The sequence below is a fragment of the Nematolebias whitei genome, chromosome 9, assembly GCF_014905685.2.
Source record: "Nematolebias whitei isolate Nwh7 chromosome 9, NemWhi1, whole genome shotgun sequence".
Lineage (NCBI taxonomy): Eukaryota > Metazoa > Chordata > Actinopteri > Cyprinodontiformes > Rivulidae > Nematolebias > Nematolebias whitei.
The window spans coordinates 40,688,987-40,715,977 of record NC_056506.1 but is presented as its reverse complement, the minus strand read 5'-3'; the positions used below and the strand labels follow the sequence as shown (position 1 = coordinate 40,715,977).

Here is a 26,991-nt window from a genome sequence, read left to right as displayed (position 1 = left end):
CTCTCTTGTAAATGAGTCCCCAAGCCTCAATGGGGCTAACCTGTATAAATAAAGGTTGAATGAATGGGAAGCCATGTTGAAGTTTGAGTTGTGCGAGACTACTTTAGTCGGTAGATAAACAAGTATGGTGCTAGCTGACAAGAGAAAAATGCCGGAGAAGACATTTAGGTGGGATTGCACGCTAAAGAACAAACATGGGAGGATCATAAGGGGTATAGAGGAGCAACATAAAAATAGATATAGACATTCAAACAGATTTCACAAAACTTCCAGACCATACCATTTCAACCTAGCCTACTTTTATATCTATATACTCAACAAACAAATTAATTAAAGTTGTCAAACTTCATCTTAAATGGCACTTCCATGGACGTTGCCATTGTTGACCATTTTTCTGTCACTTCGGCTGTTTCTGTATGTAAACAAACAGACATGGTTGCCAGGTATTCGCAGTTTTTGCTTAAAAATGTGTGATTTAAGGACACGTTAATCGTTATGAGAAAAGCTTGTGCATAGTCTCTTTTTTTTTTGGGACCAGTCTGCATGATATTACATTAAATACCTTTGTGTCAGTGTTGTTGATTACAGTTAGTGATTAATACACTAGGAGAAACACCATTTTTCTGTGTAGTTCCGCATGTCAAACTGTGAAAGGATCGAAGGACGCGTTCATCGGTAGTTTTTCTTGGAGCTGATGGATAAGCAGCAGACGGGTGGGGGTGGGGGTGGGGGAGATGTGGCTTAGGGAAGGATACTTTAATTTGCAAAGTGAGGTGTTTTTGTGCGTGTTGAATTACGCCCATTAACTCCTTGACCAACTGGTATGTTAAAATTCCCACTTTGTGAACATGTTGGTTTGGTGGAAACATTGGTTCTGTCTGAGAAAACCTTGTGTTCGTGTGAAATATGGTAATTGCCATTTGTTTGTCAGAACCACTGCAGCCTCTGGCCTCTTAAATCTCGAACAGGAACAGTATAAAATAAAGACCACATTGCTCGCTGCCTTTCGTGCCAGTTTTAGACCATCTTGTGTTGAGAAATGACAACATTGTGGTTGTTTTGGATGAACCTTGAAACAGTATTATGCACAATCTCATGCTCAGGCTACGTGTTGTTTTGTTTAGATACTCAGTGAATATTTATCATTCCGTCTTCTAAATTCCGGTTCCTGTTTCTTTTTTCAGGCAGTGGATCAGAACATAAAAAACTTCAGTGTCCATCATGCATGTGTTTAACTACCAGAAGATTTATGTCATTTAAGAACGACTTCAGGGGTTAAAAAGACAAAGAAAAACGAGAAAGAGGGAGGAAAAGAAGAAGCGCTGACGAACGACTGTGACCCGTTTCTTCAGTATGGCCAGCACCCAGACCAGTTTGAAACCCCCCTTTAAAGACTTGACCTCATTCAAGGGCAACATGAAGCGGCTGTACAGGGAGCGAATGGAGGACGCCCCCATCAAGAAACGAGTGATGGCGGAGATCAATCTGAAGCGGCGCGGCTTGGATTCCCTTCCCAAAACTCCCAAAGTGAAGCGGGAGCTGGTGGAAGATCTGCATCACGACGTTGAGATGGACTTAGAGGGCCGGGCCGAGCTGCACTTCATGGGCTCCGGTAAAGCCCTGGACCTGAGTCCAGGCCTCAAACACACACTGGCCCAGTTTACTCTCAGCAGCCAGAGCTCCCTTGGGGGCCCAGCTGCTTTCTCAGCTCGTACAGGCCATGAGCATTCTGCTGGTCTGCCCCCCCTGCCCTCCCCTCCTGTCCTGGGAGGGGGCCCTCTGCTGGTTCCCTGTGACAGCTCCACTGAACTCACCCACTCGCTGCTGGAGGGAGAGTCCATCTCCTGCTTTGTCGTCGGTGGGGAGAAGCGGCTCTGCCTGCCTCAGGTGCTCAACTCTGTGCTACGCGACTTCTCGCTGCAGCAGATCAACACAGTGTGCGACGAGCTCTACGTCTACTGCTCTCGCTGCGACGCCGAGCAGCTGCACATCCTCAAGGTGCTGGGCATCCTGCCGTTCAATGCTCCTTCCTGCGGTCTCATTACGCTCACGGATGCTCAGCGGCTGTGCAACGCTCTCCTGCGTCCCGGAGCCACCCTGCCTGCTGATCCCAGCGGTAAGCTGTCAGTCCAGGGCCTGCTGAAGGAGAGCGAAGCCAGCTTTCAGGTGGAGCACCAGTGTCTGGGGAAGTGCCAGGGTCTCCTTGTTCCCCAGTTCTACACCCAGCCTGAGGCACACTGCATCCAGTGTGTTGAATGCCAGTTGCTCTTTTCACCACAGAAGTTTGTCATGCATTCACACAAGTCACCAGATAAGAGGACCTGCCACTGGGGCTTTGACTCAGCCAAATGGCCGTGCTACCTGCAGCTTGCCAGGAAGTACCAGGGGACCCCTGAGGAGCCCAGACTTAAGCAGCTGCTCGACGAAGTCAAAGAGAAGTTTCACTATCAATTCAAGAGATCGCTAGACAAAGTAAGTGCAATTTGAGTAACTGTTGGTGCCAAAAAACAAGTCACATTTGTACACTAAAATAGACATTAAGCTAATAAAACATTGGATATTTCAATTAAATTAAATTCAGTTTACTTATCTACCACCAATTTACAATAAGTTTTCTCAGGGCCCTATACAAGAATAAACAAGTTCAAATCATAAGTCTATTGCAGTCCATGTTCACACACAATACATTCACAGAGAGGACATTATGAAATGCCAATTAGTAAAAGTTAGCTGTCTAAGAAAGCCAACAGATTGTGTTGAATCTTCACTTTGTCACAATGTCCCATCCTGAGCAACACGTTGGCGACAGTGGAAAGGAACAACTACATGTTAACAGGAATAAACCTCCAGCAGAACCAGGCTTGGGATGGGTGTTGTTGGATGTTGAGAGCTCTCTGTGTTATTTTGGATAATGGGTTATTCAAAGTCTCCACAAGTAGCTGATTATCCAACTCTTGCACATTTTCTGTAATGGTGCAGTCCCATGTTTTGTGTATTTGATAGGTTTAAACTGACTACCTTTGGGATGGTGTTTACGTAAACCAGCGATGACCTAGCGTGTGTCTGAGTCCTTGGACAGGTGGTGACACCGGCTCTGATCAGTCAAACTTAGGTCAGTTGGCCACAGCTATAGAGGAAATGCATCATGTGTCCTTTCAGGTTAGCTGGAGGTCAGTGGGAAAGGCGCTCAACAAAAGGTCAACGTAGGAGGCTCAGGAAGAAACTAGGAAACTCCAGGATTGGCATTACATACATGTCAGCAGTTATGTCCAAATCCTTTGCCTAAAAAAATAAAGTTCTATCTTGATTTATCGCCAATGGGGGAGTTTGTCATTTCACATATATCCCTGCAGTTTTAGAGGACCGTAACTTGGTGACATCAAACGAGACATTTTTGACTGTTTGGTCTCAGATTTATGATTTCTGTGAAGAGTTGCTTAGCAACCTAGGAGAAAAGTGTTTATTGGAAAAAGGAAAATGTCTAGATGCTGCACAAGCCATTTTCTAGGTTCCCTTCACCTGCAGGCAAACCTGAAATTGAAATTGCTTCGTTGCATTATTATGGAAACCCATAATGCTGCAGTCCTCTGAAAAGGATGCCTTTGCTTCTAATTCTTATTTTTTATTTTGCATTGAGGAGTCAAGGCCAGAGTGCATGTAGGAGTCATCATTGATATTTGCATTGAAAATCTTATGTGTCTCAACTTGTTGGACCAGAGTAGACCCCCTTTGTGTTGTTCTTGGGGTGAATGCGGGATTGTGTGTTTGTCTGACTGGTGCAGAAAGATTTCTCTACAGCCCTTGCTAGCATGGTTTGTGTCACTAATTCTAACAAACTAGTTGTTTATGTGTAAGGCTGTGGGGTGCAACATGTATTTAAAGCAGCTGCAGGTGTCCAAAACACCCAGAAAAACAAATGTTTACGTATGAAACCGACAAATAATTTGTCTCTTCCGTCTCGGGTTAACTCGGAGTGTGAAACAGGCTTGAAAGGCTGTCTCGTCTGGCGTCAAACCACATTCCTGTCCCGCCTCCTCCCAAAACGTCCCTCTCCTCTTCCTCTGTCTCGGTTTAAGGCATTCATCTTGGAAGACGCAGACATTCTTTCTCTGAGGCACAGACAAAATAATACTACAACACAGGCAGAAGAAAAAAAAAAGCCACGGACACAGACGCATGCAACACAAGCAACAAAACGCATGTAATGTCATGGTGAATTATGAATCCTAACGTCTCTGTGAGTTTTTACGTGTCAGACGTTGTAGCTCTCAGTGTGCGTGTAAAAGAACAGATAATTGGAGGTTAGTATGACACATCTTTGTCTTGCTGTCTCACACTTTGCCAGGCTTTCTGGAGCCTGTGTCTCACCACAGTTTGAGGTGCTGTCTTCTCTCTGAGGTGATTTTCACACCGTTCTCTTTTTTTTTTCCTTTCTTCTCTTTTCTGCCATGTTTAAGTATTTGACTCCATTAGAAATGGTGCTTCTATGAACTTTGTCTAGACATAAAGTCACAAATGGACACATTCCTGGAGAGTGCATGAAAGTCTCCAGAAAGCAGGTGATTTTGTGTGTTTAACGAGCATGCTTCACCCCCTCCCCGAGCAGATAATACGAGTGTATCAAAGGTCAGTAAGTAGAGAACAAGCTGCACCCACAGTGTGCCACAGCTCTCAGTCACAACACAGTGGTTCCCCTTCAAGTAAAACCACCCTGTGCTTGTGTGCTGGCGTAATGAAAATGTTTGACTGAACAGGATGTGAGGAGGACATGTCTCGCACCCTGAACATCCTCCAGACTCTCGGTGTCCGACCGCCTCCACTGCACTGGCGGTGTGACTCACACTTTCCACATCCCAGTGGATGTCAGCAGAAGGCCAGCCGGGCAGCTCGTACAGTCACACGCCTGCTTTTACAAAAAAAAAAAAAAAGGCTCACTTCTCTGCGTTGGTCTAACCCCAAACGTAGACCGCTTCTCCCATGAGCCCTTATTTACACACAGTGTCAATGTGCACATTCATGAGCAGTTCAGTTTTACTAGAGGGTTCTGGGACCTTCGACAAGAGACGAGACACAAACAAGTGCAGCCTTCTGGAAGTTTTTTTCTGACTTTCTCCAATGGCCTAGCACTCCCATATCCTGTTAGGAGTGTTTGGCTTGAGTAGGTGCATTTAAAAACTCCAGGACTTGCGCTCTATAAATGGCGCCTTATGCCTGGAGGCACTGCTGCCCTGTCTACAGATCCCTGCTGAGTAAATAGAGTTTGCTAGACGGACGCCACAAACAGACAGCAGCAACAAGACGAAGCCTTATTACACAAATTATTTTAGTTCACTCCAAACAATGGGTTCATTTTGCCTCTGCTGGTTGTAACAGTTGCTTATACTTTAAACTGAGACTTCAGGTGATGTCACACTTTAATGGGTGATATTTTTTTTGTCTTGCCAAAGAAAGCAGGAAGTAACTCAAAAAAATTACTACATCCACTTTATTGTGAAACGTCACCTTGCATGGCATTAGTTTCAGCAACGTAACAAAACGTAAAATTAAAAAAGCGACATATTAAAAAAAAAAGGTTATTTGTGTATTATATTTAGTTTTATATACTACAGTGGCGACTCCTTCCCCCATAATTAAGTTTTAAAATATGAAGAACTAGATGTGTCTTTGAACCCTATCGAACACGACCCCTAACATGTGTTGCTTATTTGCCTCGGCCTTGTTTTGTAGCGCTGTGCTGGCTCAAAGTCAGACAGAGAGAACAGCCCTCCTCTGTCTGTCTCCCTGGCTGGGCTGACACAGTGGCTGCGGCACAGACGGCAGACAGCTGCACCTCTCGCTTCCTCTATTTGCTATTTGGAAACCAGTGACTTCATTACCACAGAGCGGTGCAGCTGTACTCTCTGGCTGGCTCCTGTCTGCTCTGTCTGTCTGTCTGTCTGCTTGTCAGTCATTCTTCTAGGTCATGTGTAATTGGATTTTGGCAGGCATGCTAATCATTCACCATGCTGCAGTTGCTGTTTCCCCCTTCATCTACTTCTATCTTCATATCCATCTTTGATCTGGTTCCTTCTCACACATTTTATCTTACAACCAGTGCGCTCTTGGCTACGCGGTCCTTCGCTCATCATCTCCTTCAATAATTCGACAGTTCCCTTATATTTGTCAGTGCCCCCAGGCCCCCTGTCAGTGAACAGTAACAAAGTAAGCAGCAAAATGACCTGATAAGTCGATCGTTACATAAGCAATAAGACCACTTGTGTGCATCTGTGAGGCAGCTGGGAAGAAAGGCCATTGGTTATTGATCAGGTCTGCAACCTTGATGGATGTGGTGAAGGTGGGTGACGCATAATACTAGAGGACACATCAAGAGATGGGGTGGGGGAGGAAGCAGGAGAGAAGTGAAATGGGAAAATGTAGCTGCAGTGGTTGTAGCCAGTGCAATATATAAATATTTGCATCTGTGTTCTGTGTACATCTGTCTCCAGAATTGAGTCAGTCACAAACTACTCTACACTTTGTGTTTTTTATTGTCCACATTGATGTGGGTTTTACCGTGGGTTTGGTGCCCAGCTCTCCTCTCCACGAGTTGAAAATTAACCTCTACGGGAACTTAGTGGAATCACAAATCTATCCTGTAACAACCCTCTTGACTGGCCAATGGCATTTATTCCAGCATGCATTTCCCCAGCAAACACTCACCCCAACCCCAGACACCCATATGCATATTTCTACGTCCGTGTATTTCCAAAGAACAGTAATTCACTCATTCTAAATACAGAGCTGCTCTTTTGAATGCTGGCCCAGACAAACGCAGTCTGTCACAGCTCTATGTAGTTTGGTGTGGGAGAGTGTTCAAGCTCGCTGTGCTAACCGAGCCATGGACAGTGTTTTCTGTCTGTTGTAACGGACTGAACAGGGCCCCTCGAGGTAGGAGGGGCTGAGCCGTGGGGCCTCTGGTATGTTACCATCAGGTCAGTTTTACAGAGCTGTAACAACACCACAGCTCACTAGAGGAACACCAAAAATATATTGTCAGTTTGTGGCTTAAATTTATATTTTTCCCCATTTTGGGAGTTTCATATAGTCACAGTTCATTTCATTGCATTGATTAATTGTGCGCCAGCTTGATGCCTATCTTTGATTTTACAAATAAAAAAAAAATCACTGTTGGTTGGCTGGTGATCATTTCACACCTCTGCTCCAGCTCGTTATCTTCGACTGTTTCCTCGGTTGGACTGTTTTTCCCGCGCTGCTATGAGTGAGCTTCTCACATCGACGGGCAGCAGAGATAGGTTTGCCTGTGCCGTCGAGCCTCTGCCATGTCTGCCAACAGTCACATAGACTAAACAAACCAGCCAGACCCCTCCCAGCTGTCCCGCAGGCTCTAAAAGTGCTCTACAAACTGACAGCTTGTTTGCATGTTCGCTTTGCTCCGTCTCCTTCCCCCCTGGGGCATCAGACCAGTTTGTTGCTTCTGAGGAAAACGAGGGTGATAACAAGTGAAAAGAGTCTTGTAATTAGTAACGAGTCCAAACAAGATTTATTAATTTCTTTTATAAAAAGCGGCTTGAGTTGTTTCACATCCATAAGACTGGCATAATCTTGGTCGTAATTAATCGATGTGTTGCTGAGAAGATTAGCCGTCCACTGTCTCGTCTCCATGGGTAACAGTCAGAAGAGCTGGTTGTGTGTGTGTGTGTGTGTGTTGGGCCAGGGTGTGTAGGGAGGTGTACTGGAAAGGACCGGAGGGAGACTGCCAGCATGTGCTCGTTGTGTGCAAGCAGAGCGAGTGTGTTTGCATTTGAAAGGCTCTGTGTGCCGCCCTCCCTGTGGGAAAGGTGATTAATGAAGACATAAATGGAGAAGCCCAGAGACAGTGCTGTCCATAAGAGAACCGCGTTCATCGTAGAGGCACTTAAACCCCCTCCCTCATATGTTTCTCCCACAGCCCCTGTCTCCCAGACAAGGAGATAAACAGGATATCAAAAGCGTGTCATAAGTCTCACTGGGCCCCCACACTGCACATCCACAACACATTAAACCCAGCCACTTCATTGATAAATTATGCATGCTCCAAACACGACAGAGTCAGGGGGGAAACAGAGGTCTGCACTATTAAATGAATCCCCATCTCTCCACTTTGCTGGTAATTTATTTGCCTGTGTGGTAATGCCTTGTGATTTCCATGTGGAAGTAATTCTCCGTGAGTTGTTGGAGATTAGTTGTCTGCATTTTTCTGTCAAGCAGGCTACGCATGCCTGAAAGCCCACCAAGTTAGGTGCTACCTTGTCCTTTTGCTAGTTTTGACCTTGAGTCTAGACGCCAAAAGAAAACAGAACGCACAGCAAAACTCCCCAAGACGCAGACCTGCTAAGCTTGGATTACTTACCCCTTTAAGTCTTTTTTTTTTCCAGGCTCACCTTTGCTCCACTAACTTCAACCCCTCTTCAACTCTTTTTTTTTTTTACCCCCTTCCACTTGCTGACAGTCTCTATATCTTGTAAATCTCACAAGGGATCTGAGTGATGTTGCTCAAGGCGAGACTGTAAAGTTAGCAACTGGGAAGCAGACTGCAGAAATGAGGCTAAAACAAGTGGTGTTTTGCTTTTCGCCTCGCCTTCTATTACTTTTCGTTGCTGCGTTACTAACTGCTGATGTGTTTATCTTCCCTGTTATTCCCTTCTGCAGTAACGTCACTCAGGGGAATCATCTGTCTTGCTGAAATTTCTTAAGGCAGACACTCACATGCATGTATTTTCCCTTGGCTTGTGCTTCTCAGGGGTTTAGCTCTTGTAGACCCTGTACATAGAGAGCCTACGGTAGATCCGGATCTCTGTATCCTCAACATCCCCTCAGCTTCTCACAGAACAAATTAAAAAGCAAGACAATCTTCAAAGCTGTTGACCTCCAGTTGCAATTAGATGAGTACGCTTCAGCTATGAAAGTCTGATTAATGGGTGCATGTGTTTCAAACTGTTGAGTGCACTTTAGTATCGATACGTTCAAATTAATAGAAATCTTCATAAGTGTCACAACGCGCAGCCCCTTTTCTGACTTCACTGCAGCTTGTATTGAAAACAACCTTGCTGCTGGGGAGACTTGGCCTTCGCAAAGTCTTATTACCCTTGACGTTATCCTTCGGCGAGTGTGGCACTGCCTTGTGGTTTTACAGTCTGGCTACAGTTTAACCAGTTCCTATGACATGTGCACTTTGTAACGCCAGACATCCAATTTGTCATCACTATCGAAATTAACTGGCTGAGACACATCCTGATTCCACATGAGGCCATATGCGTAGCAGTTCCTCGTAAGAGTGAGTCACGTCCAAGAACGAAATGCCGCTCTAACGACCATTTTTTGTCTGTCTCATTAAAGCTTCACACCTGCATTTAAGACGGAAACCCACTGTTGTTGTCTTGTCCTTGGATGTTGCTTTGAATATGATCATAGGCTGACGCCTCCTATGTGAATAGATACCACAATCACACAGGACGCTGCTGACTGTTCTTATAGGTAATCAGAGGGTCATGTAGTCAGACTCACAGACAAAATACTACCAGCAGCAGCTACTTCCTCCCCCTTCACCACGCCAGTCCTGTCCTGCAGCATGAGTCATGGTGCTCCATCCGTGCTGCGGTCTGCTCTCCGCTCATCAGCGTCACCACGGAGCCGGGACAAAGATTTATTACTGTGCTGGTCTCTCGTTCAGTCCGTTTGATCTTCGCCCAGGTGTGTTCACTTAGGGCTCTGACTCAACCCATAATGAGATTTTCCAAACCCAAATCTGCTTCTCCTGGTCTGTTGTCAGGCTGCTGACATGTGGGTGTGAATCTGGGGAACACTGTGGGTGTTCTCATGGTTGGTTTTAATTATTCACATTCAGAAATATGAACAATATATGTAGCAAAAGTAGGAGTGCTTACTCGAAACTTTCATTGGAAAAATAAAGGTGGCATGGTTACTAATGAATTCATATTATTGTAGCAGTGTGTGTGTGTGCATATTCTTGAGGGTGAGATGGTTGAGTTCGTGGTCACCATAGCCAAGCTGCCTATGCAGAGAGGAGCAGTGAAGGCTTCAAACAAGCTCCTGCATGCAATATGAATGAGACCTGAACTCCCTGCAGAGCGCTCGGAGTACCCAGGGTCTGTTTGGCTTTAACAGCCTCTCTTTCCTCATGTCTGTGATGGATTTGACCCTGTGGGGCGTTTTGGCCAGGTGGATCGTTCTCTTTGTAGAACCGTGACTGCATCCTGGTTCAATCTCCATCCCTTCAACCATGCCCCCCCCCCCCCTTCCCCAACACACACACACACACACTACCCCTTATTCCCAGCACAGACAGCCTACCATGCACTGTCAATAATGCAGTCTTCCACTTTACAGCAGAATATAATTCACTGATGAGTAAAAAGTAAACAAACTGATAATTTATAGTAAATGCTCGTCTCTTGTCCTGTGATTATTACAGTGAATTGATTATTTGTTGCTGCTGTTTAAAGTATCCATCAAGTTGTATTTTGAAATATTTCAGTGCATGCTGCGTAAATTCTTTTAGCAAATAAAGCGACTGTCTCCATTTTGTGTTTTCTCTGTGTAGTGATAGCGTTGCTGGCTTGCTGACAGCCTCTCTCAGCTTTCAGTCTGCTTAGCAACGCTCATCCTCCTGCAGCTCTCTCACTCGCTCCTTGTCTCCAAGCGCTCCGTGTTGTTTCATCCATCCCAATCGTAAGCCAAGTTTCCTGCATGTAGAAAACTAGGCAGCTGATTTGAGACTTTTCCTTGCAGCGAATTTGAACCTAAACTCTAAAGAGCATCCCATGATAGAGAGCATTTGTGCAGATTTTTTTAAAAAATTTTTTACGCTTGTAAATCATGCACACACAAGCGTGCATACGCTGGCCCAGATTGAGCTCGCATGATGAGTACAGTCATCCACAGACAAGACAAGGGCCCACTGGCCTCGTTCTCAGTCAATGTGTCCTCCTGGGAGCATGAAGTGTGTCTGCTCGTGTCTGCATTTGTTTGCTTGCAGTAAACTGCGTCATCCTCCCACATTGCTGTTTGATGGAGCCATTGTTTGATGGGATGTCTGTTTACTCGTGTGCACGCATTTGTGTGTACATGTGTCTGTCTCTGTCTCCTGGCCCAGTTCTCTTATACAGGTGATCCCTAACAGTGTTGGTAATTAATTATCCTGGGGGCCATGGAGGAAAGGAAAGTGCTTCTCACACACTGAGCTGCTCTGCTTTAGAAGGCAAGTTGCTCACGAACAGAACCGTCTTGTGGGTGTTTAATTATTATTATTATTTTGAATTAAATTTTATGTGGACTGTATGGCCATATGAGCACGTAATGCTGATACAGACCTTCAGTGTTTAAAGTTAATCTAATAATCTAGTCGTTATGGCTTTAAAGAGTCAGAAAATGATAAATAAATCTGGGAAAAGCTTTAATGAGCAGATAGAGCAGCTAAAGTACGTTTTAATATCACAGATGTTCAGTAACTTTGCATAATTTGCCTGATTTCCACGAGGTTGACTCATGTTTCCTCTCTGTCTACTTTAGCAATACTCTCTGTCTGTTTATAACCATTACTCACGGTGCTTCAGACCGATGGTTTGAAGTGTGACGCCACTCGTTTGTACTTCTTGTTTATGATGCAGTGTCTTTAGGGGATGTACATGCTCCAAGTGATGTTGCATCATAACAGCTGGTAACACTTAAACCTGGTGTTGTGGTCAATTTGTCGTATAGCAAATATCTATAATTTACACAGGAATTAGATACTTTTTGAAGCAATTAACTTTTTTAGTTTAGCTGTGCAAACAAGTATTTATACTTTTTTTCTTTTTATTGTACTTTTTCGTGATATATTTTATATCCAAGTTTTGTGTGGTTCTTTTTTTAATTTAATTTTTTAGCATATTCTTTATATTTTCTGTGTCACGGGCCTTTTATTTAGATTTGTGTGGTGGGGATTACTTTACCCTAAATGGCCAACCTAATTCCAGTGCAACAATTTGTCCATTCATGAGGTAACATCATCACAAGCTTCCCCACGTACAAACATAGACTGCCTGCCGCCGCCTGGGATTCAGCTGCGAAACATGAGAAATGGAAGCGGAAGACGATCAGAAAAATATTGATCGAGAGGTTATTAAAGAGGCTTGTGAAGGATCCTCCAGAAATACAGTTGGGTCGGTCGGTTTCTAAATTAAATGAAGCCGCGAAGCTGCAGAAAGGTGAACCGTAGATCGGCCAAATGTTACGGGACGATTTCTCTCTGCTGCTTTTATTACCAGCTTCATTTTCTGCCATTGACTCCCATTGAACTGGGTCCCATTGGTTCTATCTGTCTGGTCCGTGTTGTGTGGATTGTAAAATGGCTGACTGGAAGTGTAGCTGTGCAGGAGGGAGACAAACAATTTGGCAGAGAGGAGGGAAAACCGGGTGTTCTTGTTTGACCGTCTAGACTCGGGACCGGCGTGTTGCAAAAGTGCACTCAGTGCTTGAAACCAAAGCAAGTTGGGAACTTTACCTGTCCTTATCTGCCTGTGTGTGTGTGTGTGTGTGTGTGTGTGTGTGCGTGTGTGTGTGAGAGAGAGAGAGAGACTGGGGCATGAGTAATCTGGCTGATGATTATCAGTGTGTTTGTCTGGTTCTGATCTTTCACTGTGTGGGGAAAAAAACGGTGGAGCACTGTGTGTGTGTGCGTGTGTGTGTGCGTGTGTGTGTGCATGTGTGTGTGTGTGTGTTTGTGTGTGTGTGAGGAAAAAGACAAACAGACAGGCAGACGGTCACATGTTGTCTCATTTGTTTTGGCTTTGTGTCTACACTTTTAAAAAAAGTTTCCAGTTTCCGTTCGTCACCTGTTTGTCTAACCGTCCACCTGTCAGACTCGTCCTCATCCCGAGGCTTCTCTGTCTTATTTTCTCTTATCTCTGTTCAAAAGCTGAACCGAAAGGAAAAAACAAGTCATCTCGTTCTCAGCTTTTACAATAAGCAAGACCATAAATTTTTTTTTTCAGGAATTGGTCAAGAACTGAACACCGTAGATCTGAAACAAAGTCCATTCTTCCCGGTACACAGTGTTAGTCAGAGTTTGTCAAAAGAAAAACGAAAAGAGGAAAGTATATTCCTTTAATTGCCCCACTTTGCTGCCTGCTTCCCTTGTGGTTTTTTATCGATTTGGCTGCTGAAACAAAGTGTGGCTCCCAGTTCATGGATAAATGGCTTATTGGATTAAGACCTTCTTATAAAGGCCTCTAGTGTCTTTGTAGTGGTGTGCCAGGTGGCACCTCTAGACCACCAAGTCCCAGTAAAACCACACCCAAAAGGCTGCAATTCAAGGATCAATATAATTTAGTGGATCTTTTAAGGGTAAAAACAAAATGGTGCCTTTCACTGGCATCTCCAGTATTTTTATTTATGGCTGAATCAGACAGCAAGTATGCTCGTATCTCCAGTTTGATCTTAGACGCTGTCGATGACTGCAGCAGAACAGGATGTGGTTTGGAAACAGGCAGACAGGGTGGGACCCACTGTCTCACTGAACGTCTTCCTCCATTTCCCTCTAACGGTCTGAGGCAGATTGCACCCAAATAAAGACTGTTTACTTCCTTCTTTTAGTACAGAAGAGCTGGTTGCTTCAACCATTTGACTCCCCCCACCCCCGCCTGACAGTCCTGAATAACCAGGTGCTTAAGTGGTCCAGACAGGGAGGACAAGGGGGGGTCAGAAAGGACAGAGTTACTCAGCCGCTGATGTCGGGGTTTGAACTGATGTAGAGATACTTGTTGGTGCTTTGGGGTCCAGAAGAGATTTTAACGTGGGATAAAAGGTCAAATCAAAGCTTGTGCGTTCTTTCTTGTGCCTTTGGTAGGATTTGTAGAGACTTGTTGTGTGTGTGTGTCCATGTGTGTGTGTTCATATCCTTGTCGGGGTTTCACTCTGTCGTCAGCAGTAATGATGTTAAACGTGAAATGAAAAGTCATTTTCAACCTTGTTCCCAATAAATAGCAAATCTTTTTATATACTTTCAAATTAGTTTTTTTTTTCCCAAATTTTATTTTAATTTATTTTAAAGTATGCTACATGGAAACAGCAGCGCTTCAGTCTTGAGTGTGAGTGCACAGCGAGCTTTGTAAGCGTTTCATTATGCATGTAAGGAGACAGCATGTGTATTTATAGCCAAGAGTAACTTTGTGTGTGTGTGTGTTATTCTACTGAGACAGCCGTCATCTGGAGGCTCCACGTGACCGGGAGGAGGAGAGCTTGACCTCAGACTTGCATGCTCTCCATGTCAGTCTGTGTCAGTTTGCCCCGAGAATGTACTTAACGACAAAGTACAAACTGTCTAATTCTCGTTATCTGTCGCTAACACAAAAATCCTCTGCAGCATTTTGCAACAAACACAATTGGAGGCAACTTTTTGTGATACCTAAAGCTCCCACCTCGAGCGAAATTCAGCTGGATGTGGACGATAAGCCGGCACACAAGCAGAAAAACTAATTATTGAATCCAGTGCTCTCAGCAGAATTTAATTTCTACACTTAAATTGACTAAAACATAAAAAACGGCAACGTTTAAAGGCTTCGATTCCCTTTTTTTTTAAGGATTTTTTTCATGCGCATCACTGTAACCCTCCATTTAAAATGCCCAGTGCTCTGTATATTTCAGTTTAAATGAAAGAAGACAGCTGCAGGTGCTGTAGAGTTTCTGGTGCAGGTTAAATGGTCCTGCCTCGCTGTGGGAAGCACAGATGTCACCCACAGCAGACATGCAAAGCTGAAATGCTTTTACTCTGTCTGTCAGGGTGTTTATGGTAATGCAGAGTTGTGGATGTGTGCGGTGCACCAGCACTTGTTATTGTTGGTCTTAACAGCACTCAAAAAGCACTTTTTGCTACATTAGTGCATCTGCTGCAGAAACGTCACGCGCATCGATGGTTGGACTAAACGGAGGAGGCTCTAGACTAGAAGTGGGTCATTGTGGGAGTTCACATGGCTGCGTGTGTCTGAGCAGACTGTTTTCGTGGCGCTGGATGAGTGTAGCTGCCGCCGCTGCAGCAGCAGTAGGCAGGCTGCCGGTGATTAGGAACAACAGGGCAGAGTTCAGCTGAGCGAGTGCCTGGAATGCTAATCCACACTGTCATAAGGCGAGCCTCAGCCTGACAAAAGGGCCGGAGACACGCTGGGGTTAAGGGCTGTTCGCTACACGTGTACATGTGTGTCACAGACGCAACCCAGATAAGAGAGGTGCTTCGTTAGTGCAGATTAAGGCCGAGGAGCAGCCTGGTGTGCGTGCGTGCGTGTGTGTGTTTAATAAAGCAAAGTGGGGGTGGAAAAAGAGAGATAGGAGAAGAAAACAGTTGTGTTGAAATGTGCAAACGTTTGCACACATTCATTAAGGAACAGAGAGCAGTAGTGATAATGAGAACGTGTGCGTGTGTGCGTGTGTGTGAGGGCGTAAAGCTGTCAGGTGAGCAGGAATTACTGCATGAGACTATCTCCTATAGGTGGATAAACATGCACACACACCTCACTGCGCTGGTTGAGTGCTCAATTCTTCCTCACATTTTTACACTCCTGTTTGAACCATAAAACTAAAACCTAAACTGAGACCGAGACAAAACATCCTCATGCACACACGTGCACGCATGCACAGCTCAAAACACCTTTTAATGAGCGGTTGTTGTCTCAGCAACAGAGCGTCTGCTGTCATACGGGGTTCAAGCAGACGAAAGACCTTTGGATGACCTGTTTGTTTCTGCATGTGTGTATGAAAGAGACACACACACCTTACACGACTACAGATGAGGGTATCTAGTACACAACTTGTATACTAGAGGCAGCTGTTGAGGAGCATCTTCTGTTTTTCTTTCTGCAGTTTCTCCGTCCGTCCTTCCCACCTCCTCCTCCCTCCTCTCAGTGCTGCAGTGCTGCCTTGAGAGGAGGAAAAAAAAAGAAAAACCACCAACCAGAAATACTTTGAATGGACAAGCCTCCCTTCTTTCTACGCACTTACACACACACCTGGCTACGCATCCAGCTCCAGCCTCCTACATTTGCATGCTCCTTCACCCGTGCCTTTGTAAATCAGGGAAGGTCCCCTACACGCTTCACACAAGAGTGCGTACAAATTGGCACAAAGTTAAGGTTTAGCTTTGTAGTTCTTTTTTTTTAAATAATGAGCACAATTAGGAATGAAATGTGAAGAATAGATTTAAAATAATTACAAGCGTAAAGAGCAGCTTCATGTGGAGGAGGCTGGTACTGGAGGACATTCTCTATTTGATGAATGGCTTTGAGTTTCAACTCCACTGATGTATAGACAAAAAAATACAGAGGTTTTCAATGCAATATTATTAATTCAATATATTTTGGGATTATAAGCTCTGTTTACATGGACATAAGTAATCGGATTAAACAGCCATTCGGAATAAAAATGAGTCATGTAAACGCCCCATTCGGACTGATTCAGCTCGATCTAAATGAATTTATAATCTGAATGAGAGGGGTGGTTTATGCCGAGTCATAATCAGAACGGTGTGCATGTAAACACTTAATCTGATCATTTTATTCTGATTGTGGAAAACTGACCTGACTGCACATGTGCGACCTCTGCCAGCCTCCCGTATTTCTTCCTGGCTAGATGCTAATATGTCGGGGAAGCAAACCTGGTCGGTGAGCGACACAAGATGTCTACGAGAAACTATGAAAGAGCTCAGAATAATCTGTATTACCTGTAGCTCAGTCAGGGAGTGCAGTAACGTCTCCACCGTCACTAAAACCTGTCGCGGATCCATTTTGGTTTGTTTACGTTCATCACGGAAGTAGAACTTTTTCTTCTTATTTTATTTTTTTAAGAGAGTTTACCTCTCTGCACATGTCAGTACTTCTATTCAGAATAAAAGTCCGCTGTATGCAAAAGCTCATGATGAGCGGATTGTGCCCCTTGTAAACAATACATAAGGATTATTTAATCCGAATACATTTCAATCTGATCAAAGAATTTTGCTCATGAAAACATGGCTACTGAATGGTGAGAATGTAGGTTTAAGCTGTGGCTGCACCTCATGTTTGTGTCCATGAGTCCACACAGAGCTGCCGTTGTATTTGTGGTTGAATGTTTATAGATGCCTTTTTAAGTGCTAGTAAGTCAATTATGATGCCTTCTACAGTTTACCTCCTCTGACTCTTTGCCTTTATGCTTTTGCACTTTCATCGGATCGCCTCCTCTTCCTCCACAGCTCCTCCTTTCATCCTCCTCCTCCTGCTCAGCGTCTGTGGCCGAGGGCTGCCGAGCAGCTCGCACCGCCATGCTGGAAAATCTTGTTCCTCTGGTGTTCTGCGTTACTTGTCAGTTCATTTCAAAGCGCGTGCATCGAGAGGCCCGTCTGCTGCAGACGTGCATCGATTCAGTTTGTCAGCTTGTGACCTCTGACTGAGCGCGCCCCGAGTTCGCTCACAACACACAGAACCATGCAGACACAATAACAGACCGCTCCCCGGGAGGGGATGAAGCTGACATAACGGCTCCAGAACTTTCAGACTCTGATGTTCTTTTACTTTGTGAAAGTTTAAGTGTAAGTTGTATGAATGTCAGTGAATTGAGCTCTTCTTTAGTTTGATTCATAAACCTTCTGTAGACTCCTCAGTTCATACATTTCAACACCACCTTTACTTTTTATCTTCTAATGCACCGTGTCACCTTTCTTCACTATCTATTGATCACTTTTAAAGGCATTTGTTCTCATTTTTTTCTGTTTGGTTGTCGTTTACCTCTGTCTCTTAAATGCCATTAGTCTTTCATTTCCCTCTGAGCCCGGGTGCCACTTGTAATTCTTTTCCTCTCCTTTCTCTTCCTCTTGCTCCCACGCTCCCTGACAAACTCGGGCGTTTATACACGTTCTAAAGCATCATAACAAATCTATTATTTGCTGTGGTCTCTAGAATGCTGTTGTCGGAGTGTGTTTGTATTAATTCATCCGCAATCTTCTTCTTCTTCTTGTGTTTCAGAAGTCAGGAGAGGAAGACGAGAGCCAGCTGAGGAAGACTTCAGTCGGTCTCTGCTCCGCTAGCGACAAGTTAGCTGATGCTGGACCAGCGAGAAAGGTGACTTTGTTGTTTCCCCTCTCTGTAATCACGTATGCGCCTCCTCATCAGCCTCCTCTACACACGGGTCAGCTCTCAGGGTCACCACCTTCACCCTTGGTTCAACCCCACCCCCCCGTTCATCCATTCATAACGGCACGCTGCACCCCTCTGTCCTGTCAGGGGAGACTTATGCACACACTCCCCCTCACTACAACACACACACCAAGTTAACATGTAGGAAAGGAGCTCTTTCTCACTATTATCCTCTCTTCTGACTCCTGCTCAGAGTCTCCGCTGATGCCTTATGGGTAATCCCTCACTCGCATCTCTTAATGAATATATTAACTTTATTAGATTATGGCTCCAAGAGCGACCACACATCTTTCCATCTCTTGTTGTTTCCTTTTGTATCTGTGTGTGTCATTCATCTGGTCTGCAGTTTCCTCTCATATCAATAAATGAAGATGGAAAGTCTCAGGTTTTACTTCTCATTGTGTCGGTGTTGTCATATTTATGCTCGTGATTTTTGCTTTCCACAGGGGAAGCCATCTTCACCCGCTCTGGTGTTCAATCGTCTTTTTCAAGACATCAAGGAGGAGCCAGGACACCCCACCCTGGTCCACCCCAGGTACTACACCTTACCTGTCGGTTCACCTCCCCGAGGCCCAATCAGAACCCAAAGTTTTCTCTCGCTCATCACTTTCCTCATTTTGTCCAACCCTCAGCCCACACACAAGCTCTGCGTTTAAAAAAGGATTTTGTGATTAAAAATCGTAGAAATCCAAACAAAAGCCTGCTCCTGTTTGTAGGATGCCTCCAGTCTTTGTAGAAAATCTGTGAACTTTTTTCATTTTCATTTTTTTCTAAAGCCCACAAGAATGCTGTTAATTTTTTAAATCCCTTTATTTTCAAAAGGTTCATATTTGAAGAGAATAAATGGGAAAATATTTAGGTTTTTTCAGAATCAAAATGACTGAAAGTGTTATATCACTCAATCCTTTTAGTTTGACGTAAATAATCAATAAATTTTTTGGCTTTTTTTTGTCTTTTTCCTGCTTCAGTTGTGTCTTATGTTGGAGTTGCTTTGAAGAAACAGGAGCAGAGCAGTGGCGTTTAGGACGTGTGTTTAAAGATGCTCGAGTTTAACGTGCTTACCCAAGAGAACATTAGAAGCTGCTGCCGTAACGCTTCTGCCAATACTTGAAACTTTTATTAGTTAGTTGCTGAATTTTATCTACCACAGGTGGCTGAGATGTTTTTTCCTGTTCTTCTACTTTAGTAAAACCGTATTAAAGAAAACAACTTTCTATTGGTCTTTAGTTTATTTTTCTTTCCTTTTGTCAACTTCTCTCTTCCCCCACGTCCTCAACCTTCTTCATATCTGCCCCTCTACCTTTTTATTCTCGTGTTTTTACTTCTGGCTCTCTGTTTCCCTCCTCAGTTTAACTGGACATGGCTCTCTTATAGCAAACAAAGTAATCTGCCCCAGATTAAAGCCTGGAATTATTTGATTTACAGAGCCGTTGCTGCATGGGACTGCCTTTGACAGGCCAGACAAATTGGGGGGGATTAAAGCCACGATCACCTGCCAGCATCTCACGACTACTACACATTTAAACTAGTCGAGTCTTCATCAAATGCTGCTCTCAGACATTTTCAGCACATAAAGTTGTATTTTGGTGGTTCCAACATCCGTTGGTTGTTCTCATGTTTAATACAGGCCGGCCTTACATTATTCAGCCTCTTCTGACTCGTTTTGTGTAAAGAATCTTAGATTCTCACTCAGCCAAAGAGGCAGCGCTTCGTTTCCAACCAGAGCAGAAGAAGACTCGGTGGAGCTGGAGCTTTTCACGCAGAGTCCCAGCGAGCTGTCAGGCTTAACCTAGTTTACAGTTTCAGCCTCAGCGCTGTCTGGAGGGGCCTGCTGCTGGGGGAGGGGTTCAAAGCTCCTCTCCTCCCTTTTCTCGCCGTGAAGCGGGGGAGTAAACAGAACATGTTGGCTTCAGAGCATCTCCAGGCAGAATCGTCCCCCCCCCTCCCTCAGTCGTATAGACTACCTGGACATTTGTGATAAGCTGAGTGTCTGTTCAGGCTGAGATCCTGTAAACACGTGATAAGAAATATCCATATTCCACTTTGTTTCCTACAATCAGATGCTCTCTTTACTTAGAGATAAAAAAAAAAAGATGTTAAACGAAGATTGTCTACATTAAACGCTGACATCGAGATCATTAGGACACTTAAAGCAAACAGAAAATATTCATTTTCACCGCCGACGTCGTCATGAAAGAAACTCACCCGTTTAAATGTTTTTCTTTCTCCCCCTCTGTGTGCCAGTTACTACCTGTACACCTACGATAAGATGGTGGCTCCCAACGTGTCGCTCAGGAGGGAAGCGGAGATGAGCCCCGAGATGCTCGGCGCGCTGCTCAAACATCACTACGGCCGCAGAGCGATGGGCCACGACGAGCCGCCCATGGGTCAGTAACGAGGCACGCACAACAAACGTACAACAACAATTATGTGGATTTGGAGACAAATTACAAAAAAACACTTTCACATTGTTAGATTTCATTTTCAGTTTCTAGTTGTTAATCAGACTAAAAGAGGTTCGTGTAGACGAGAGGTGAAATGCATTTAATGTCACTTCAGACAAACCTCAGGCGTCTCCACTCCTGGGAAAAAAAACTGATTATTATCTCTAAAATATTTACCAGTTCCTTTCAGGGAGGCTGGCAACAACAACAATAATAACAATAATAATATTAATAATAATAATGTTAACGGAATCTTGTTGACCCAAATGAAGTATTTTTATTGGTTTCTGGGGAGAAAAAGTATTTTTAGGACACATTAATTAATCATTTGATGTTACAACCAATTTATTGAAAATGATTTCCACACACAGTAAGTGGCAAAACAACAATACGTTCTTATTAAATATTAATATTTATGCAATACTCGTGTGTTAGACGCAGTCTCGTGTATATCCAATACTTGACATGAATACAGCGAGCAGCAGCAGCTGTCCTCATGCAGCATAAGCATAAATGACTGGCAGATCAAGTTCACACGACTCACTCAGAGCCGACACATGCTTACTATAAACACACACACACACACACACACACACACACACACACACACACACACACACACACACACACACACACACACACACACAGAATGGCTCGTTGACCTTCAGATTCCAGCTCTGCGGCTCCTGACTGTCGATGAACGAGCAGCAGCGACCTCTCTGTGCTGCTGCTGTGCGTTTGCATCGAGACAGAGGATGAATCACAGCAACCGTTTCCGTCTGTCATTATTAACGCAACGTCTGACTGCCAGGCTGCCCTCCTCTCTTTCGCTCTCTCTTTCTCTTCTCCAATCTGTCTGCGCTCCCTCCATCTCTCTGTTTTCCTGGCAGCCATGTCTGCATCCTCTCCGAGTCGGCTCTCCGTCTGTTCTCGTGCTTCTTTTCCATCCATCTTTGTCTTTTTCCTCTTTTCTGCCTCCCGCTCAGTCTGCTGTCAACTCACCCACTCCTCTCCTCCTGCTGCGAGCTCTACTTTATTCTTTCTATCTCGTTGTGCGTTCTTCTTCTTCTCTGACTCTTTTAGAACACTTTACTTTTTTCTACTCATTTTTCCTCTAAAACATCGACTGGCTGGAAATCATTTAGAAGTTGTCACAGTTAGCCCAAAAGGCGTCATGAAACAAGTGTTTTAAAAGGTGAAAGGCCTAACATTCATTAAAGGAATGCCTATCTCCCGCTGCCCTTCATGCCAGAGTTTTAAGAAAATCTTTTATTTATTAATTAACCTTTTAAAAAAATTATATCAAACCACAATTAACAAATTCAATAACAACAGAATAGAATCAGAAGTGCAACAATGCAAAAGCATTAATAACATGTAAAACAGCAGTGTCTGTAAAATTGACTGAAGTATGCACTATATATATTTTATATTTTGCTAACAGACACACACACAGGTAAAATCATTAGACAGTCGTCTCAGTCCGAGCGTTTCAGAGTTCTGAGGAGAATCTAAACTTGAAAGCATCAAAGCTTTGATTCTGTTCCAATCATGATTTTTGCCACAGTTTACCAGCCTACTCATTGTTTCCCATGATGCACGGCTGAAAGAGCACAGCGAGGGAACAAACCAGTTAAAAGAAACAAGGAGTCGGTGCAGCGCTCCTACACGAGCCCTTTATTCTGTTCTGCGTGTCTGAGGGCAAGAACACAGAGACTTTGTGGGCGAGCGTTTGCTGTTGCCATGCTGTGTGTGTGTGTGTGTGCGTGTGCGTGTGCGTGTGCGTGCTTTCGTTTAGGAAGAAGTTTCAGCTTTCATGAGGTTGTGTGAGAGGGTGTTACTAAGTGTGTGCAGGGTTGCGCACCGGCACAACACTTTTTGTCTTTCAACTTTCTTTTTGCTTTTATCCCCTTCCTTCGTCCTCCTCTCCCATCCCTCCTCAGATCTCCACGCGTCGCCTCCCATCACTGCTGGCGCCGAGGAGGACAAATCCCAAACTGCCGCCGCTGTCTTGTCGGCCACCGAGCGGGAACGCCAAACCCAGGCAGTTTCCATGGAGACGAGCGGCCCGGGCTGCAGGAAAGCCACCCACGTCCCCTCCCACACTCCTCCTCCTCCTCCACCGTCTGCGTTGTCGTCGGAAACGGAAGCAGCAGCTAAGGACGTGAGTGGAGCTGCAGCGACGGCGGGGGGGCTGGAGGACGACAAGGACAGGATCGTGGTGGAGATCATGCAGATGTACCGCAGGCAGCAGGAGAAGCTCAACTCCACCCTGCACAAGCAGCTGCAGCTGGAAATGGTGAGTGGGTGGAAAAGATGAACGATCACAAGATTAAGCAGACCGTAACTGTCCCAGCCATTAACAGTGTCCTTGATGTGAATGTGGAGGTGATGCTCACCTTCCACTGACACCCCCCCACCACCACCACCACCACCAGGTGATTAGTGTTTTAATAAGACAACTCCAGAAGCTGTCCATGCCAGAGACACAAATGCACCCCTATACCACCAGAGACCACAGAACAGTTCCACTTTGTTTCAGTCCATTTTAATGTTTTATTTTTAGAACCTTTTACACATTGTTCATTGTTTTTAAAATTGTGGTTGTTCAACAAATTAATTTTCCCGTTGCACTCATGGAAATAGAGCTGACCAACGTTACTGTGATGATTTATTATGTCTTTATATACAGAAAGTTTGTGATCTAAGATGAGATGGCCTTCATCAGGAAAACATTAGTCACAGTTTGTCCATCAGCTACTTGGTTTGTGTTCATCTGAACGCATATATGCAGAATTTCTTTCCACTTTTTGCCCTTTACTCTAAACTCCCACTGAATAAGTGTTAATATGTGTTAGAGGTTACAAACACAGTTGTGAACCCTGTCAGACTTTGGGCAGTGTTGACCGTTCTCCCTGAGGAGAGGGGCTGCGATTTCAAGTGTTTTTCCTGCAGGGGTCACGTTATGACTTTTTTTCTTCGACTCTTATGTTTTCAGGAGCTGGAGGCGTTGCGAGGGGGCGAAGCGGCGAGGCTCCGGGAGCTGAGCGCAGAGCAGCGGGAGCTGCGCAGCGAGCTGGAGGCGGTGCACAGCGAGCAGGCCCGGCAGCTCAGCCAGGCCCGCCAGGAGCAGCTGGAGCTGGAGACCCGTCTGGAGCAGCTCCGACAGCAGGCCTGCGCTTGTGAACCAGGAGCCCAACGGCAGCAAGAAGCGCACTACACAGCCCAGGTACGAGTTGTCAGGACAACATCTGCATCCACCTCTGGTTTCAAAATACTAACAAATCACAGCGACACAGTGCGTGCTTTCTAAATGTGGGAAGCCAAAACAGCTCTCGGTAGATGAACTGTAGTCATGAGTTTAGTTTTCTGTATGTATATTTTAACTATTTAAAATATATATTTACTCTCTGTCCTTTGGATATTCCAAAAGGTTTAATTCTGTCCAGTCTGAGTCACTGGAAGAATGTCAGAACACACGAGCAGAGCCGTTGTTTAGATTTGTCCAAGGTTTAGTTTTGACGCAGACGATGTTCTGCTGGCTGCTGCAGCACCACCTCCTGCCTGCTCCCCCATCAAACTCACGTTCTCTGATTATTAATGGAGCGAGTGTTTGTTGGACCAGCAGAGACATGAATTCACCGCCCAGATGTAAACATCTGCCCACTTCTTGTAATCCTGACTGGACCTCACGTTTTGTTTTGTTGTGTCTCCACCAAGTTGTCGGAGCTGCGTCAGAGGCTGGAGCAGGCGGAGGCGGACCGGCAGGAGCTGCAGGAGGAGCTGCACAGGGAGCGGGAGGCGCGGGAGAAGCTGGAGCACACCATCTCCCAGCTCAAGCAGCAGATGGCCCAGTCTGGCATGATGGGATGCAGCCCGTCTCCCCCTCTCACCCCCTCCACCGGACCCCTGAACGCCCACTCTCCACTTTGCTCTTCATCAATGTCTGAGGCCCCCGCGGCTGGCCAAAAGTAACAGCCACCCCTCCCCCCAGGCGCTTCCTCTCTCTGCCATTCCTCCCCCGCCACATATCACCCGCCAACTCTCCAGACACAAACAGTTCAGCCAGAAGCAGAACGGAGCTTCACATCTCCTCAGGCTGGTTTGGAGTGGAGGATCATTGACACCCCCACCACCCGAACAGTATTTAAATATTTTTGGGCATGTACGTTTGATTTAATTTATAGTTTTTACTGAACAAACAGCTGCTCGAGACATGAGGTCTAGAAGAGACCAAGTATCACTATGTTCCCACTTGTTCCTGGAGCTGAACACTTTGTGGACCTTCTCATCCTCAGTGATAACACTTCCAGTACCGAGGGCTCACAGACTGACAGGGTGTGTGCCCCCCCCCCCCTTTTTCTTTATAGCAATTACACCCCAAGCAGTCAAATACAAGCGAGTGTAGGCGACTCAACGAACATTTCAATATTGATTTTTTCTTTTTTTGTTGTTGTTTTGGACTCCTTATAAACACAAATATACTATAAGATGCTAAAATATCAAGTCTTTATGGAGAAAAAAAGACCTTTACTGTACAGAAGAAATCATTTGCAGATGTGAAACCTCATGAAAATATGCCAATAGTGATAGTGACTGTTTTGAGTGTAATCCCGCCCCTTTAATCCCATTTTAGAGACATAAATATGGAATATTCTGACTAAAGATCAGTTTCCTTCACTCTGTTCTGCTGCTCGTGGACTGAACCCTCAATGCTCATCTTCCACCAGAAACAAAGAAGCAGCACTTAACTGCTTTGAGCGTCATGTGGGACAGTCACAGGACTCCTTTTCTTGAAAAAGACAAAACGACAGCGTCTCACGTGTGTGGCAGCCTCACTATGATAATAAGTTCTCTGCACATCGGAGCGTGTCGGAGCGTTGATGCAGAACAACGGCCTCAGAGTTTCCAGTGGATGATCAAAGCTGTGGACTGTCACCCCGCTCCGAGCTGCTCGCAGACGGGTTTATCCCCGCGCCGTTTGTCTTCTAAGAATGGGGCTGAAAGCAGATAGTCCAGTTCGGGTTCTGTTTTCAGGCAGGGGAGGTTTGGTGCTCTCCCTCCCCTCTCGCTGCATGTTGGGTGGCCCCGACGCCGGGGGTACTGAGGGAGCCCCTCTTTTTTTCTTCTTCATGTTTTGTGCCACCATAATGAGGGCAGCTGCTGCTGTCTGGGGCCCTCGGCCCCACCACCGGGGGGCACCTAGCTCCAGCTCCACATCAGCAGAAGTCCAGCCAGAGGAACTTCATTGTGTCAGTTGCCAGACAAAAAGCGCTTTTTATCGCCACTAAGAAGATCCCCGAGAGCGACAGTGTGTGTGTGTGTGTGTGTGTGTGTGTGTGTGTGTGTGTGTGTGTGTGTGTGTGTGTGTGTGTGTGTGTGTGTGTGAAATAACTGTAATGGGCTCGTCTTTGGCTAAACTGAGCTTTTTTATGCATCTGCTATTAATGCAAATTGATAAGACATTCCACTGTGCTCCATCCTGTTCAATGCAGATTTTTGTACACAGCTTCCCTTTACCATAACAGAGCCTAAAGGTGCTCATTGCAGACTATAAAATCCAACATGACAGCCCCTTGTGCCATACTGTATCGAACGGTGCCGTTTAAAGGTTTACTCCGGTAGTTTTACAGCTATACTGATATGCAATTCTAAAATGCGGGTACGCATTCAATGTAAACAAAGCACTCTGCAGCAAAGCACATTAAAGCTTGAGTCACGTGGTTACATTAGGCTGGGCGTGGTCTGATTAAACAAAGTGGTGGACTCGGACGAGTCTCTGAAAATACGTTTTAGGTGGAAAAAACAGTGAATCTGTTGAAAAAGAGCAAATAAGACAACTCAAGGATAAATACCGGGTACAATTTCTAGACTGGTTTTAACCTAGTCGATTGTTTTATCTGCATGCTTCGCACATAAACATGAATACACCAAAACCGTCCGTCTCCATCCCACACGGCTCTTCCACGTCACTTCGGCTGTTACCGTAGGTAAACAAACGCACAAGTTAGTTGGCAGCTGCGCACAACTCTTTTATTAAAGGACGCGCGAACCATCGGTGCGAGGAAAACACAGTGTTGGTTTTGGTTCTGGGGAATTTTTGAGGGCGGTGTTCACGACTTTGCAATGAGCACCTTTAACGATCGAGCGGCGGATGGAGGTGGGGTGTTGACGATCACGAAAGCAAATCTACAAATGCCATAAACGTTTATTCCATTAAAACATTTACTGAAACGAGAGAAAATATTTAACATATTAACTAAAGATTTATATTCACTTTGTAAATAAAGTAGTCATTAATATATTAACTGTTCTTATATAAATAATCTTCAGAAAGGTATATATCATTTGGA

At 44.9% G+C, this 26,991-nt stretch overlaps 1 protein-coding gene across 1 annotated transcript; it reads left to right on the top strand.

The window, feature by feature from the left end:
• Positions 1–1,187: 1,187 nt before the first annotated feature.
• skila (SKI-like proto-oncogene a) lies at positions 1,188–26,991 on the top strand. Its single transcript, XM_037682354.1, has 7 exons — positions 1,188–2,472; positions 18,024–18,119; positions 18,641–18,729; positions 20,439–20,581; positions 22,582–22,937; positions 23,637–23,867; positions 24,359–26,991. The coding sequence occupies exons 1-7, from the start codon at positions 1,354–1,356 to the stop codon at positions 24,611–24,613; spliced, it is 2,289 nt and encodes a 762-aa protein (XP_037538282.1). The 5' UTR covers positions 1,188–1,353; the 3' UTR covers positions 24,614–26,991.